The sequence below is a fragment of the Hibiscus syriacus genome, unplaced genomic scaffold (genome assembly GCF_006381635.1).
Source record: "Hibiscus syriacus cultivar Baekdansim isolate YM2019G1 unplaced genomic scaffold, ASM638163v2 tig00003507_pilon, whole genome shotgun sequence".
NCBI classification, from domain to species: domain Eukaryota; kingdom Viridiplantae; phylum Streptophyta; class Magnoliopsida; order Malvales; family Malvaceae; genus Hibiscus; species Hibiscus syriacus.
Window position 1 is genome coordinate 912,116 of NW_024061975.1, and position 13,316 is coordinate 925,431.

At 36.7% G+C, this 13,316-nt stretch overlaps 1 protein-coding gene and 1 pseudogene across 1 annotated transcript; one reads left to right on the forward strand and one right to left on the reverse strand.

Annotated features, from left to right (window-relative positions):
- Nucleotides 1-397: 397 nt before the first annotated feature.
- Nucleotides 398-7,132, reverse strand: LOC120178183 (annotated as a pseudogene).
- Nucleotides 7,133-7,215: 83 nt separating this feature from the next.
- Nucleotides 7,216-9,928, forward strand: LOC120178192 (uncharacterized CRM domain-containing protein At3g25440, chloroplastic-like). The gene is made up of 3 exons (XM_039184130.1): nucleotides 7,216-7,389; nucleotides 9,458-9,517; nucleotides 9,716-9,928. The coding sequence occupies exons 1-3, from the start codon at nucleotides 7,267-7,269 to the stop codon at nucleotides 9,926-9,928; spliced, it is 396 nt and encodes a 131-aa protein (XP_039040061.1). The 5' UTR covers nucleotides 7,216-7,266.
- The last annotated feature ends 3,388 nt before the right edge of the window (nucleotides 9,929-13,316 follow it).

Genomic DNA, 13,316 nt, shown 5'->3' on the forward strand with positions numbered 1-13,316 from the left:
TTCAACGGTACCAAACCTGCTATTCAAGTTCAAAACAGCATTGTTCTTTGCCGGCCGACAAACTTTCAAGCCTTTTTTATTTAGAATATATATATATATATATATAATACTACTCTTAGAAAGAGTCGAATCTTTTATATAACTGTTTTTTCTCTTTTGAATAAAGAGAACGAACATCTGAAATTAATCTCGTAATCCAATATCAATTAAAACTAAAACAATATCTTATAAGATTTGGTCGACATGAGGTTATTACAATGAAATTGAACTACAACAAATAACAAATGGGGGACATGATTTAGAAGACAGACAAAGAATTAAGGACAGTGAATGTTCATTTTGAATGGGAAACCCAGCACCATACCGATTTCAGAGAGATTACGTTGTCTTCCTATTATCATGTGGATTTGTAGTTAGGAGCTTTGTGTAACTCCACAGAGACAGCATCCACTGGTGTAGCCGTATTACCATTGCTGCCGATAATGAGACTGTTCAAGCTGCCATTGAAGTCTAAGCCATATACGTGACCCATTTTTGCGCGTTTTGTCTCCACTCTTATTCTCCTTTGTAATAGGAGTCACTAGTGGAACCCTGCCTGCAATAGCTAATCCGTCACCCTTGAGTCCACTGTACTTGGCTGGATTGTTGGTCATCAGTTTCATCATTCGCACACCGAGATCCCTAAGTATCTGCAAAGAAGTATTCGATTATAAGTTTCACAAACTTCGCCTAGAGGGAAGGAATGATTAAGTAACATTCGTCGTAACAAAGCAACTTAAGTATGCTAGATAATGTACCTGTGCGCCATGTTGAAAAGTCAACAATTGCATGCCACTTTCGGGTGCACATGCAATTTCGGTGCAAGTGGCAACAATTAGTTAGAAAATGTTGATTTTTATGGTAAGAGATAATTATAATTTAGTCATTGTAATTTATGGTATTTACAAATTAGTCCTTAAGCTTCAACTATAAATACCGTAGCTCATTTAGCTTCAAAATCATCCCAAAGCATTCTAGCTTTCTTCCAATACTAGAGAATTTAGAAAGTTACTTGAGAGTTGTTTTCTCCTTTTTATCAATAGATAATTATCATTGTTTTCTCCTTGGTAGATCGAGAGAAGTTGTAATTCTTATTTTCTCATTGTGAAATTCTTCTACTGTTGTCCGTGGTTTTTACCCTATATTATTTAGGGGTTTTCCATGTAAATTTTGTGTCTCTTTTATCCTCATTTTTATTTTCTCAAATTATCAGTTGTGATTTTGCTCTTTTCGATAGCCGTCTTCCGCAATAATTGGTATCCGAGCCAGATTTGAGTGTGTAATATCTACTTATTGTCTTTATGGTTGCCACCAAAAGGTGGATCCTCCAACATAAGAAAGTAAGAAGGTATTACCCATTCTTTGAAGGTTCCAGAGAACTATTCACTATAGTGAAATAGTATGAGCTATCTGAAATAGAAGCTATGGCAACGAAATTTGATATTGAAAAGTTTAATGGGAGAAATTTCTCATTATGAAAATTAAAGATGAATGCCATCCCGAGGAAAGACAGTTGTCTAGCAGCTATCAGTGAAAGGCCAGTGGATTTCATAGATGACAGCAAATGGAACGAGATGGACGAGAATGTTATGGCAAACTTTCATCTAGCATTAGCAGATGAAGTATTGTCAAGCATTGAGGAGAAGAAGACAGCTAAGGAGATATGGGATCATCTCACCAAATTGTATGAGGCCACATTGTTGCACAATAAAATTTTCCTTAAGAGAAAATTGTACACTCTTCGTATGTCAGAATCTACTTCAGTGATAGACCACTTAAACACGTTGAACACTTTATTTTCTCAGCTTACATCCTTAAGATGTACAATAGGAGAACAAGAACATGTTGAACTTCTACTTCAAAGTCTACTTGATTCGTATAATCAACTAATCATCAACTTGACAAACAATAATGTCACCAGTCTAGTCTTCGATGACGTTGCAGTTTTTGTTCTGCAAAAAGAAATTCGGCGCAAGAACAAGAAAGACAAACAAGTAAATCTGTAACATGCAGAAGCGTTAACAACGATGAGAGGGAGATCAACGGAACGTGGCCAAAGCAACAGTCACAAACATGGTAGATCAAAGTCGAGAAGCAAGAAGAATTTAAAGTGCTACAACTGTGGAAAGAAGGGTCACTTGAATAAGGATTGTTGGAGTCTAAATAAAAACTTCAATTCACAAGGCAATACCGCAAACACTTCAGATGATGGAGATGCTTTATGTTGTGAAGCGTCAACCACCGTGGAAGGCAGAAAGAGATATGCAGATATATGGCTCATTGATTCGGGAGCAACATATCACATGACCTTAAGAAGAGAATGGTTCCATCATTATGAACCTGTCTCAGAAGGATCTGTGTATAGTTGCAATGATCATGCCTTAGAGATTGTTGGCGTGAGAACCATCAAATTAAAGATGTATTATGGAATAATTAAAGTTGTTCGAGATGTGCGACACGTGAAAGGTCTGAAGAAAAATTTATTATCCTACGGATTGTTGGATAATAATGCTAGCAAGATTTGAAACACATAAATGAATCATGAAGGTGTTTCGTGGAGCGCTTATGGTGCTGAAAGGCGAAAAGATAACAACAAACTTGTACATGTTGAAGGGATGGGACTTTGCTAGAAGCAGAATCCTCATGTAGTTCAGATTCTGCAATGCTATGGCATCAGAAACTTGGACACATGTCTGAACAAGGAATGAAAGTCCTTGTAGAGCAAAAGCTACTTCCAGGCTTAACAAAGGTATCACTTACTTTGTGTGAGCATTGAATAACAAGTAAGCAGCACCGGTTGAAATTCAACACATCAAATTCTAGAGGCAAAAGTGTTCTAGAATTGGTTCATTCTGACGTATGGCAAGCACCAGTTACATCCCTAGGCGGAGCAAAATACTTTGTCTCATTTATTAATGACTACTCCAGGAGATCTTGGGTGTACCCTATTAAGAAGAAGTCGGGCGTGTTTTTAACTTTCAAAAACTTCAAAGCGCGGGTGGAACTTGATTCTAAAAATAAGATCAAGTGTTTCAGAATAAATAATAGAGGAGAATACACAAGTGAAGAATTTGATGGCTTTTGCTAAAAGAATACATCAAAAGACAGTTCACAGTGGAGAATACTCCTCAACAAAATGGAGTGGCAGAACAGATGAACAGGACCTTGTTAGAAAGAACAAGAGCAATGTTGAGGGATGTAGGCTTAGAAAAATCATTCTGGGAAGAAGCAGTCAATACTGCCTGTTATTTGATGAATCGAGCTCCGTCAACTGCAATAGAGTTGAAGACACCAATGGTGACGTGGACTGGTAAACTAGTTGATTATTCAAACCTCCATGTATTTGGAAGTATTGTGTACGTGATATACAACTCCCAAGAAATCTCAAAGCTGGATCCAAAATCCAAGAAATGAAAATTCTTGGGGTATGCTGATGGAGTAAAGGGGTATCGCGTGTGTGATCCCACTGCCTGCAAAGTGATCATCAGCAGGGATATTATCTTTGTAGAAGATAAACTACAAAGAAAAGAAGACGATGATAGCGCTGAAAAGTTAGAGACTACTCAGATACATGTGGAAAAGGAGGTTGAACAAGGAGATTCTTCTGAAGCAGAACCAGCTCATGATAAACAAGAACCAGAGAGTTCTGAAGCTCCAACAACTCGTCAATCATATCGTGTGAAAAGACGTCCCAATTGGCACTCAGATTATGTTATAGAAGGTAATATTGTATATTATCTTTTAACAGGGGACGGTGAACCATCAACATACCAAGAGGCAATAAATAGCTCAGATGTTTCGCTATGGATGATGGCGATGCAAGAGGAAATTGAAACCCTTCATAAAAATAATACATGGGACCTTGTGCCACTACCACAAGGAAGGAAACCAATTAGTAACAAATGGGTCTTCAAAATCAAGCTAAATGGTGACGATCAAGTTGAGAGGTATCGTGCAAGACTGGGTGGTAAAAGGATATGCTCAAAAAGAATGTATTGATTTCAATGAAATATTTTCTCCTGTGATTCGACAAACAGTTCAAGTAGTCTTGCCAATGTGCGCTACATTGAATTTACATCTAGAGTAGCTAGATGTTAAAACATCTTTTCTTCATGGAAATCTTGAAGAATAGATTTATATGCTCCAGCCTGAAGGTTTTGAAGAAAAAGAAAAGAAGAACTTGGTTTGCAGGTTGAACAAATCTTTGTACGGTTTAAAGCAGGTGCCGAGGTGTTGGTATAAGAGATTTTATTCATTCATTCATTATGTGCCTTGGATACAACAGACTTAATGCAGACCCTTGTGCTTATTTCAAGAGGTCTGGTGATAACGATTTTGTTATATTGCTGTTGTATGTGGATGACATGTTGGTTGCAGGACCCAACAAATATCATATTGAAGAATTGAAGGCACAACTGGCTAGGGAATTTGAAATGAATGACTTGGGATCAGCAAATAAGATTCTAGGGATGCAAATTCACTGAGACAGAAGTAATAGGAAGATTTGGTTTTCACAAAAGAATTACTTGAAGAAGATCTTGTCAAAATTCAGCATGCAAGATTATAAGTCAATTTCTACCCCTCTTCCTATTAACTTCAAATTATCCTCTAGTATGAGTCCTAGCAGTGAAGAAGAGAGGATGGAGATGTCTCGAGTACCGTATGCATCAGTAATGGGAAGTTTAATGTTCGTTATGATATGCACAAGACCAGACATTGCACAAGCAGTGGGAGTGGTTAGTCGGTACATGGCGAATCCAGGAAAAGAGCATTGGAATATTGTAAAGAGGATCATGAGATACATCAAAGGGACCTCAAATGTTGCATTATGTTACGGAGGATCAAACTTACTAATCAATGGGTATTTAGATTCTGACTATGCAGGGGATTTGGATAAAAGCAAATCTACTACAAGATATGTGTTCAAAGTTGCTGTTGGAGCTGTAAGCTGGGTTTCAAAATTGCAGTAAGTTGTGGCTACATCCACAACTGAGGCAGAATATGTGGCACCTACACAAGCGAGTAAAGAAGCAATTTGGTTGAATATGATATTGGAGGAGCTTGGGCACAATCAAGAGTATGTCTCTCTGTTTTGTGACAGTCAAAGCGCCTTGCATCTAGCAAGGAATCCAACATTTCATTAAAGGACAAAACACATACGAGTTCAATACTATTTCATTCGTGAAAAGGTGGAAGAAGGAACGGTAGATATGCAGAAGATCCATACGAAAGATAACGTAGCAGATTTCATGACGAAGGTGATCAATGCGGATAAATTTACTTGGTGTCGATCCTCTTGTGGCCTCTCAGAAACGTAAGCAACATGAAAGTACAAGGTAGAAAGAATGGTGTGAAGATATGATTGTTTCAATCAAATCTTCAAGTGGGAGATTGTTGAAAAATCAACAATTGTATGCCACTTTCGGTGCACATGCAATTTCGGTGCAAGTGGAAACAATTAGCTGGAAAATATTGATTTTTATGGTAAGAGATAATTACAATTTAGTTATTGTAATTTAGGGTATTTACAAATTAGTCCTTAAGCTTCAACTATAAATACTCTTGTTCATTTAGCTTTAAAATCATCCCAAAGCATTCTAGCTTTCTTCCAATACTAGAGAATTTAGAGAGTTTCTTGAGAGTTGTTTTCTCCTTTTTATCAAGAGATAATTATCATTGTTTTCTCCTTGGTAGATCGAGAGAAGTTGTAATTCCTATTTTCTCATAGTGAAATTCTTCTACCGTTGTCCGTGGTTTTTACCCTATATTATTTAGGGATTTTCCACGTAAATTTTGTGTATTTTTTATCCTCATTTTTATTTTATCAAATTATCAGTTGTGGTTTTGCTCTTTTTGATAGTCGTCTTCTGCAACACGCCAATGCCATATTCTCTTGAATCAACAGGCAATACAAGCTCCTCATTTGCTTCTACTGTATTGCGACTGACGTCCTGCAGATTATATGCACGAAGCTTGTGGCCCAAACCAATACCCCTACCTTCATGCTCACGAATGTATACCAAAACACCCCTGCCAGAAGCCTCAATCTATTTTATGGCAAGGCTAAGCTGATTCTAACAGTCACATCTGGCAGATCCAAATATGTCGCCTGTGAGGCATTCCGAGTGAACCCTCACAAGAATATCTTGCCCATCTCCAATCTCGCCCTGTTTACAGCATAAAAAGGAATTATGTCACATTCTTCATAAATCATAATGAAGCCTTTTGACCTAAGAGAACCAAACGTCTAAAGGAGTATATAGAATAATGATATTTATATGGAAATAAAACAGAAAGTGAGATGAGAATAGATTAAAACATTCTGACTTGATTAAGCACATGAAAGAAAAATTAATAGGGTCTGTGCAGATGATATATGAAAGCGAAATTTCCTACAAGAATTTGCTATGTCCTCACCTTAACCATTGCTATATGCTCTATCCCATCTAGGGCTGTAAATGAGACGAGACAGATCGCGAGCTACTCGAGATCGACTCGGTCAAGAGTTGATAAATACTTGGATCGAATGAATTCGACTCGAGCTCGAGCTCGACTTGAATTCTTAACGAGCCGAAACGAGCTGCTTGATACTCGACTCAAAAAGCTCGTGAGCAACTCGAAAAATATAATATATTAAGATTTTATTTTTTTTAAAAATAAATTATTAATAATATTAACATTTATGTAGTGATTTTTTTTAAAAATACAGTAAGACTTTTATGTATTTAAGATTCAGGTTCGAGTTTGAGTTTGAGGCTTCAATCTAGTTAAGTTTAAGATTTTTTTTTCATTTCGATCCTTTTCGAGCTTCTCACGAGCTTCACTTCAAGATTTAATGTTCGACTCGAGCCTAAAAATTTTAAGCTCGCGAGTTTTCGAGTCGAGCTCATCAATACTCGAGCTCGACTCGGCTCGTTTACACCCCTAGTTCTAATCTGTCATAGTTGGTGACAAATTATTTTTCCTTTTATTGCTGGGATTCTTTACTCAAGTTTTGTTGTTTGATCCAAAAATGAGTCCTTTCGGACTAGACAACGCCTTAATTGCGTCACATTTGCAAACCAGATAAGCTATAGTGTTCTGAGGGCTTCATTATTACATGCACCACATGTAGCCTCTCCTTTTGATTTTATGTTACCGGTGAAGCCAAACGTAGTTCAGCAGCACAACATTCTTTGCAAATGGTTGCATGCTAGATATTTGAGTAATGCATCGATTGAGCTAAAAATGGATGAGGATGGTATCATATTTTCTTTTCATAAGCCACCGGGTAGACATGTTTCTACAAACAAAAAGAGGAAAATGTCTAAAAGGGCGAAAGTGAATGAATTGCGTTTCTATCGTCTAAAGGCTATGAAGACACTAGTTTTTTACATTTGGTTTTTTATATTTTATATTTTTATTTTTATTTTTATTATTATTATTATTATTTATTATTATTATTATTATTATTATTTATTATTAATTACAAGCCCAAATTGAAGGCCCAACCAGAACCAGCCCAGACCTAAAAGGAAACCCTAAACTAATTTAGAGTTTCAACTAGGGTTTCTAAACCCTAGCACTACTGCTGCTGTCGCCGCCTCCAGAAGTCCTCAGCCGCCGCCGTTGATTCCAGAAGGCCACACGTCCGTTGCCGACGCTTCAGTGCTGCCACCGCTTCAACAGAACACTCCAGAAGATCCAGCTGCCCCTCCACGCTACAACTCTATGGTGAGTCACCACCATAATCTGGTGACTCACCAAAGAGCCCCTTTTGGATCGGTCCGAGGAGCCTCTCGACGAGGCCTATAAATGGCCACCATTTCCTGCAAAGAAAAAAATCCGGGAGAGGACAGCAAGAACAAAGAACAGAAAATAGAGAGAACACACAGTAGCAACCACAAACAGCAACGACGAACAACACAAAACAGAAAGAACTAATGGAGCAAACCACCAAGCAACAAACGAAAAAAAAAGGAAAAGAGACTCACCATAGCCTTCACCCACCGCCGTAGAACCAAGAGTTCGAAGGTAAAAAATGTAGATCTATGGGAATCTAAGGGGTTTTAGGGAAAACAAAGATCGAAATCGGCCTTAGGATGTTCTGATCTGTATTTTAGGTAAATTTAGGAATTTCCGACCACCGAAGGCGGTGACCAGCGGCGGAGTTAACGACAACATACGGTGGTCGTTGGCTGTCGGATTTCTCTCCGACGAGAGAAACATAGAGAGAAGCGGGAGAGGTTCTCTCGTTAGAGAGAGAACCAGAAGAGAAGAAATGAGAGGTTGGCCCTTCGGGCCAGCCGTTTGGGGTATTTAAATACCCCTTCCAAACGACGCCGTTTTGGGGGAGGGGTATATCTGTAATTTCTCGTGTGGGTAAACCATACCCGCTGTCACCACAGTTTTGTAACTTTTCATTTTGGTCACTAAAATCAAATCTTGAACCTTTTAATTCGGTCTTTCGATTTTATTTAGTTTATAATTTAGTCCTAGCCTGTATACTTATATATATTTAGGGTAAATACCGTATATAGTCCTTATAACTTTAATAACTTTTATTTTGACCTCTAATTAATTAATTAAGGATTAATTACATTAGTAACACCTAGGTTTCATAATATTTCAAACTAGAGCATTTAATCTTGATATGTCATAATTTAGTCACTAATTTTAATTATAAGTTTTATTACTTTTTATATTTAATTTTAATTTTAATTTTTTAATTTTATATGTTTAAATTATTATTTTCATAATTATTTTATTATTATCTTATTCATAAATATATACCTATATTCTTTTAAATAATAATGTTTATTTATTTTCAATATCAAAGAAAAGGGCAGTCTTAAAACAACTGGATGTCCTATTCTGGTATTTTAAATAATTAAACATTATAAAAATTATAATTTAGTTTTATTTAAATTATTAAAATTTTAATATTTATTTTTATTTATTAATATCGAAGAAAAGAGTTGTCTTAAGGTACCTAGAAGCCCTTTTCTGATATTTCTAAATAAATAAATATTTTTATAAATATATTTAAATTAATATATTTTCTTAAAAATTATAGTAATAAAATTTGAAATAATATAATTAAATATATCTTTGAATTTTTAAATTTCCAATAACAGAGACAATTTATAATTAAAAAGTACCAATTTTGGGCGTTGTAGGGGTATTAATCCTTCCCTAAACGTAACCGACCACGAATCTCTTTTTATTAATAAAAAGAATGAATTTTTAGTTATAAACGCAGATCAGTTCATCTTTTAACTGATGTTTTCTTTAAAACTCTTTTAAAATATGATTTTTTAGGTATTTGACCTACCTGACCCAAAAGGCCGATGACGACTCCCAAATTATTTATTATTCACATTATTTTTCCCGTCAAGTATAAAAAATTTCGTGCCCGGACGAAAACCGGTTACGAGAGGCTAAAAAGAAGATGAATTCACCAAATCCAGAAGTTAGGATTAGATATAAACTCGATAAGGTCAGATAGCTTCTCATTTTAACTATTGTTTACATTTTGGTTAACTTTTTGTGGACATGAGCTTTCTTAGTAGTCACTAGTACAAGGGAATGTTGTGATTGTGATGCCTAGCATGTGGAGACTTTTTTTTCCCATCTGAGTTTATTCGGTTATTCCTAAAAGCCATTAATTTGATTGTTATCTTTGTAAATGCATCAGGCCAAAAGAAAAGAAGCATGGCTGATTGAAAAACTGAGAAAATTCGAGATTCCCAAGGCCCCAGCTGAAGCATATGATCCTGAACTTTTAACTGAGGAAGAGAAACATTATCTAAAGCGTACTGGCGAGAAGAAAAAGAACTATGTTCAAGTTGGGAGACGAGGAGTATTCGGAGGTGATGTTCTCAATATGCACCTAAAGTATTCATATTAGAATAACATGAAGAATAATGTTCCATATTAAAAAAGCCTTGGAACAACACACATTTCAGTTCCCACAACTCTCAAACTGCATAAATGTTATGACTTGTCGAACTTAACTAAAATCGAAACCTCTTTCACCGAGTTTTATTCATGGAACAGTTGAAAAGTATTCATTACCATCATCTAGGTATTTGAATAACAATCAATAGTCCTCACAAGATCGGAAGATTAAGGGCAGTTTCATTCATTGGCAGTCCCCCCCCTGGTTGAGCACTCCCTTCATCTACATGATGGCATGATTAATGAATTTGATTTAAGCACCAAAAAAGAAAAAAGGAACGTTGATGCATAAGAACATTAACCACTTGGACTTTGCTATAACTCATACCTTCATTGTCTGATGGAGCACAAGGCCTTCCTATATCGTGTTTGTTGTTGTGTGGGCTGAAAACAGAGCAAAAATAATCATAAGCAGCATAAGAGCACTAAACAATAGTGTGAAAAGACATTAACTCACAGAATACGAAGATGGACTTAATATACGCTATCACCAGTACAATTCCAGAACACACATCGGGAAAAGAATGAACAGGAAGAAAAGGTAATCTACGAGTATTACCACATACCGTCCTCAAACCCTTTTATTTTTCTCTCTCCTAAAAGTGAAGGGTTTGAAATTACTAACTTCATTAGAACATTATTCTGGATATATCCTCTATAAGAAACCATAAATTTTCCTTTTATAAAAATCATCAGATAGAAAGTCGGCATAAAATGTAATTCGAGTCAATCTTTAGAAAAACAACAAATTGCATCATGTCATCCAGTACAAATCAAATATAATTAAGGTACTGGATGCATGTTAAATTTAGGTCATGTTGATGCAAATGCTAGATTAGAAGACTTCTTACATCATTTTTCCTTTCCCAACATAAATAACTTACAATCTAGTAAATTCAAAAATCCCAACAAAACCATTGTTTGTCACTTGTTTTAACATGATGTCGTGAGACCTATGCAGAACCAATAAAGAAAGCATTTTGCTCCAGTAGTTAAGGCCTAAGAGGATCTACATATTGCAAACTCTTTTGCTCCTACATACCTATAACAGTTCTAGTCACTTTGAAACAATTACGAGGCCTATGAGTGACCCAAATTGCTTTAAGCTTTCCTTGAACAAACCCATCTTCCAGCACTAGCCACTGGGTTTCTCTCCCTAATCAGAGGCATTCACTACAAATCTTAAAATGCATGCTTTTCGGAGTAATCTAGGGTATCCCCCCACATTGGACTGGGACTTTTCTTGCTCTAGTCATCATGTTTAGAAAGGCACGCCTAGGCGCTAAACCAAGACGAGACGAGGGTGAAGAGCCTAATTAGGTCTAGGCGAGGCGATTTCAATGAAGCGCAGCAAGGCACCGCCTTTTCATTTTTTTATTTTTTTCTCGTCTTTTTATTGTGTTTTACATACTAACTTATATATCAACAAAACAAAATAAGTAAAAATGACATGTCAGTGAAAAGTAAAACATGGTGGGGATGATTAGAAAGAGAGTTTCATGGGGGACGTAAGAAATTTGGCGTGAAACAGAAAAAGGGGGTGCTTTACCTTATATTACTGTTTGTCTTGAAGTTTGAAAGTGAGAGAAACAAAGGGGATGAATAAGGCCATTTTTGGAGTTAAAAAGACAACCGACTTAGCAGACAAATGAGAGAGAAGCATGCCATGCACGAATTGAGAATCGGGGGAGGAAAATATAGGTTCCATGAGTTTTGTTGCACAGTGATGGGTTTTTGAGCAACACGTTTAGCACATGGTGAAATTAGAATCCAGAAAAAGAAAGAAAAGCCTGGAAACACAATTTAGAAATACAAAAACGGAGGATTAGGATGGATAGAATGGGTTTAGGGTAGGTGGTGTTAACAAGGAGGAAGACACGTTTGTTAAGAGTGCGAGGTTGAGGGACAAGTAAGAAGTTGATGCCAACTCATTATTAGACTTTTATTTATTGTTTCAGTTTCTTATGTGGAATTGTGGACCAAGGAAGGGAGGGGTTTGCTGGGTTCAAGGTTTTGATGGAACAAAGGATGTTTAATACACAAAATGCTGATAATGCATACTCTTTGGTATTTATATTGCATGAATTGTTCTGTTTGTTTGATTTACAACTGGAAAAAATTGTATATCTTTATTTTTAAAAAGTGTGCCTCACTTCAATAAGGTGCGCGCCTTACGCCTGCACCTTGGCTATAAACCCCTATCGCCTTAGTGCGCCTTATGCCTTTTTTAACACTGCTAGTCATACCATGTTGGATACATGCTTGTATTCAACACTTACACACCGAGTCCGAGTAACATAACTTTGGACTAATCACAGGCAGGCCATTAGTCAATAACTTTGGCATAGAGTTAATACCTGCAATTTGGGACGGAGGGCTTGAAGTGGTCCTTTGGGTTGTCAACACTTTGCTGTTAGCTTCAAAAATCAAATGATATTGAAAACTTCAGTTTAATCTGGAATCCTTAGCATTGCCTACTAAATAACAAAAACACAAAAAGAAAAAGTGTAGATTCATAGGGGACAGTGGAATCATTGAAGTACCTTTCCAAGTGCCCAGTCAGCAGAATCAAAGTAGGCACGTTCATGGTCCTGATATCAAAAACGGAAACATAAATTAAAAATGGCACAATCAGTAAGCCATAACTTTTCAATTTTCCAAGAATTACCTTAGAGATGATGGTGGTCTCTTGGGCTAATCCCTCCATATTTTTTCTTTATAGCTGCCTAAAATAGTTATATAAGAAATAAGTAAATCATTGCAAATATAGAACTCTTCAGAAAAATGTAACCAGTACAGGGCTTAGATATTTGATCAATCAACTCAACATTCCACAATGGCAAGAAATAACAGAACCTCCTCTTCAGATGGAGGTGGCACGGGATTTCCAGTCTCCTGTGCAACATTTTCATCTACTTGTTTCTGCTCTTTGGCATCCTCCATGCCTGAATCAGCTACTTGTAAACCCAACCAATCGCAAACAAATAATCTACATAAAACTTCACTATGCTAAACTTACAGATTGCAGGCACCAGCATAAAAGAAGAATGACAAAAACACTTATTCAGTTATTCGCTTAAATAAATGAGGTTTCCAGTGCAGAATAAAAATGAAATCTTCATAAACCTGAGGAAAGCTTCATCCAGAGACTATGATGCAACACAGTTTCAAATCACGGCCCAAAAACATGATAGCACCCGCGAAATAGCGATTTCGCCGCCATCCGAGTTACCCGCTACACCCGCAATAAGCCCAATAGCGCCCGCGACTGCTGCTATAGCGCCCGCTCGGCCACAATCATGGTAAGCCCAAAATAACCGAAAATGGGACCGCGATTT

Excerpts from the sequence above, each read along its gene's own strand:
- LOC120178192 (XM_039184130.1), top strand. The coding sequence starts at position 7,267 with ATGGATGAGGATGGTATCATATTTTCTTTTCATAAGCCACCGGGTAGA. Across the intron at positions 7,390-9,457 it reads TGCGTTTCTATCGTCTAAAG|GCTAAAAAGAAGATGAATTC; the intron begins GCTATGAAGACA and ends CGGTTACGAGAG. Across the intron at positions 9,518-9,715 it reads TTAGATATAAACTCGATAAG|GCCAAAAGAAAAGAAGCATG; the intron begins GTCAGATAGCTT and ends TAAATGCATCAG.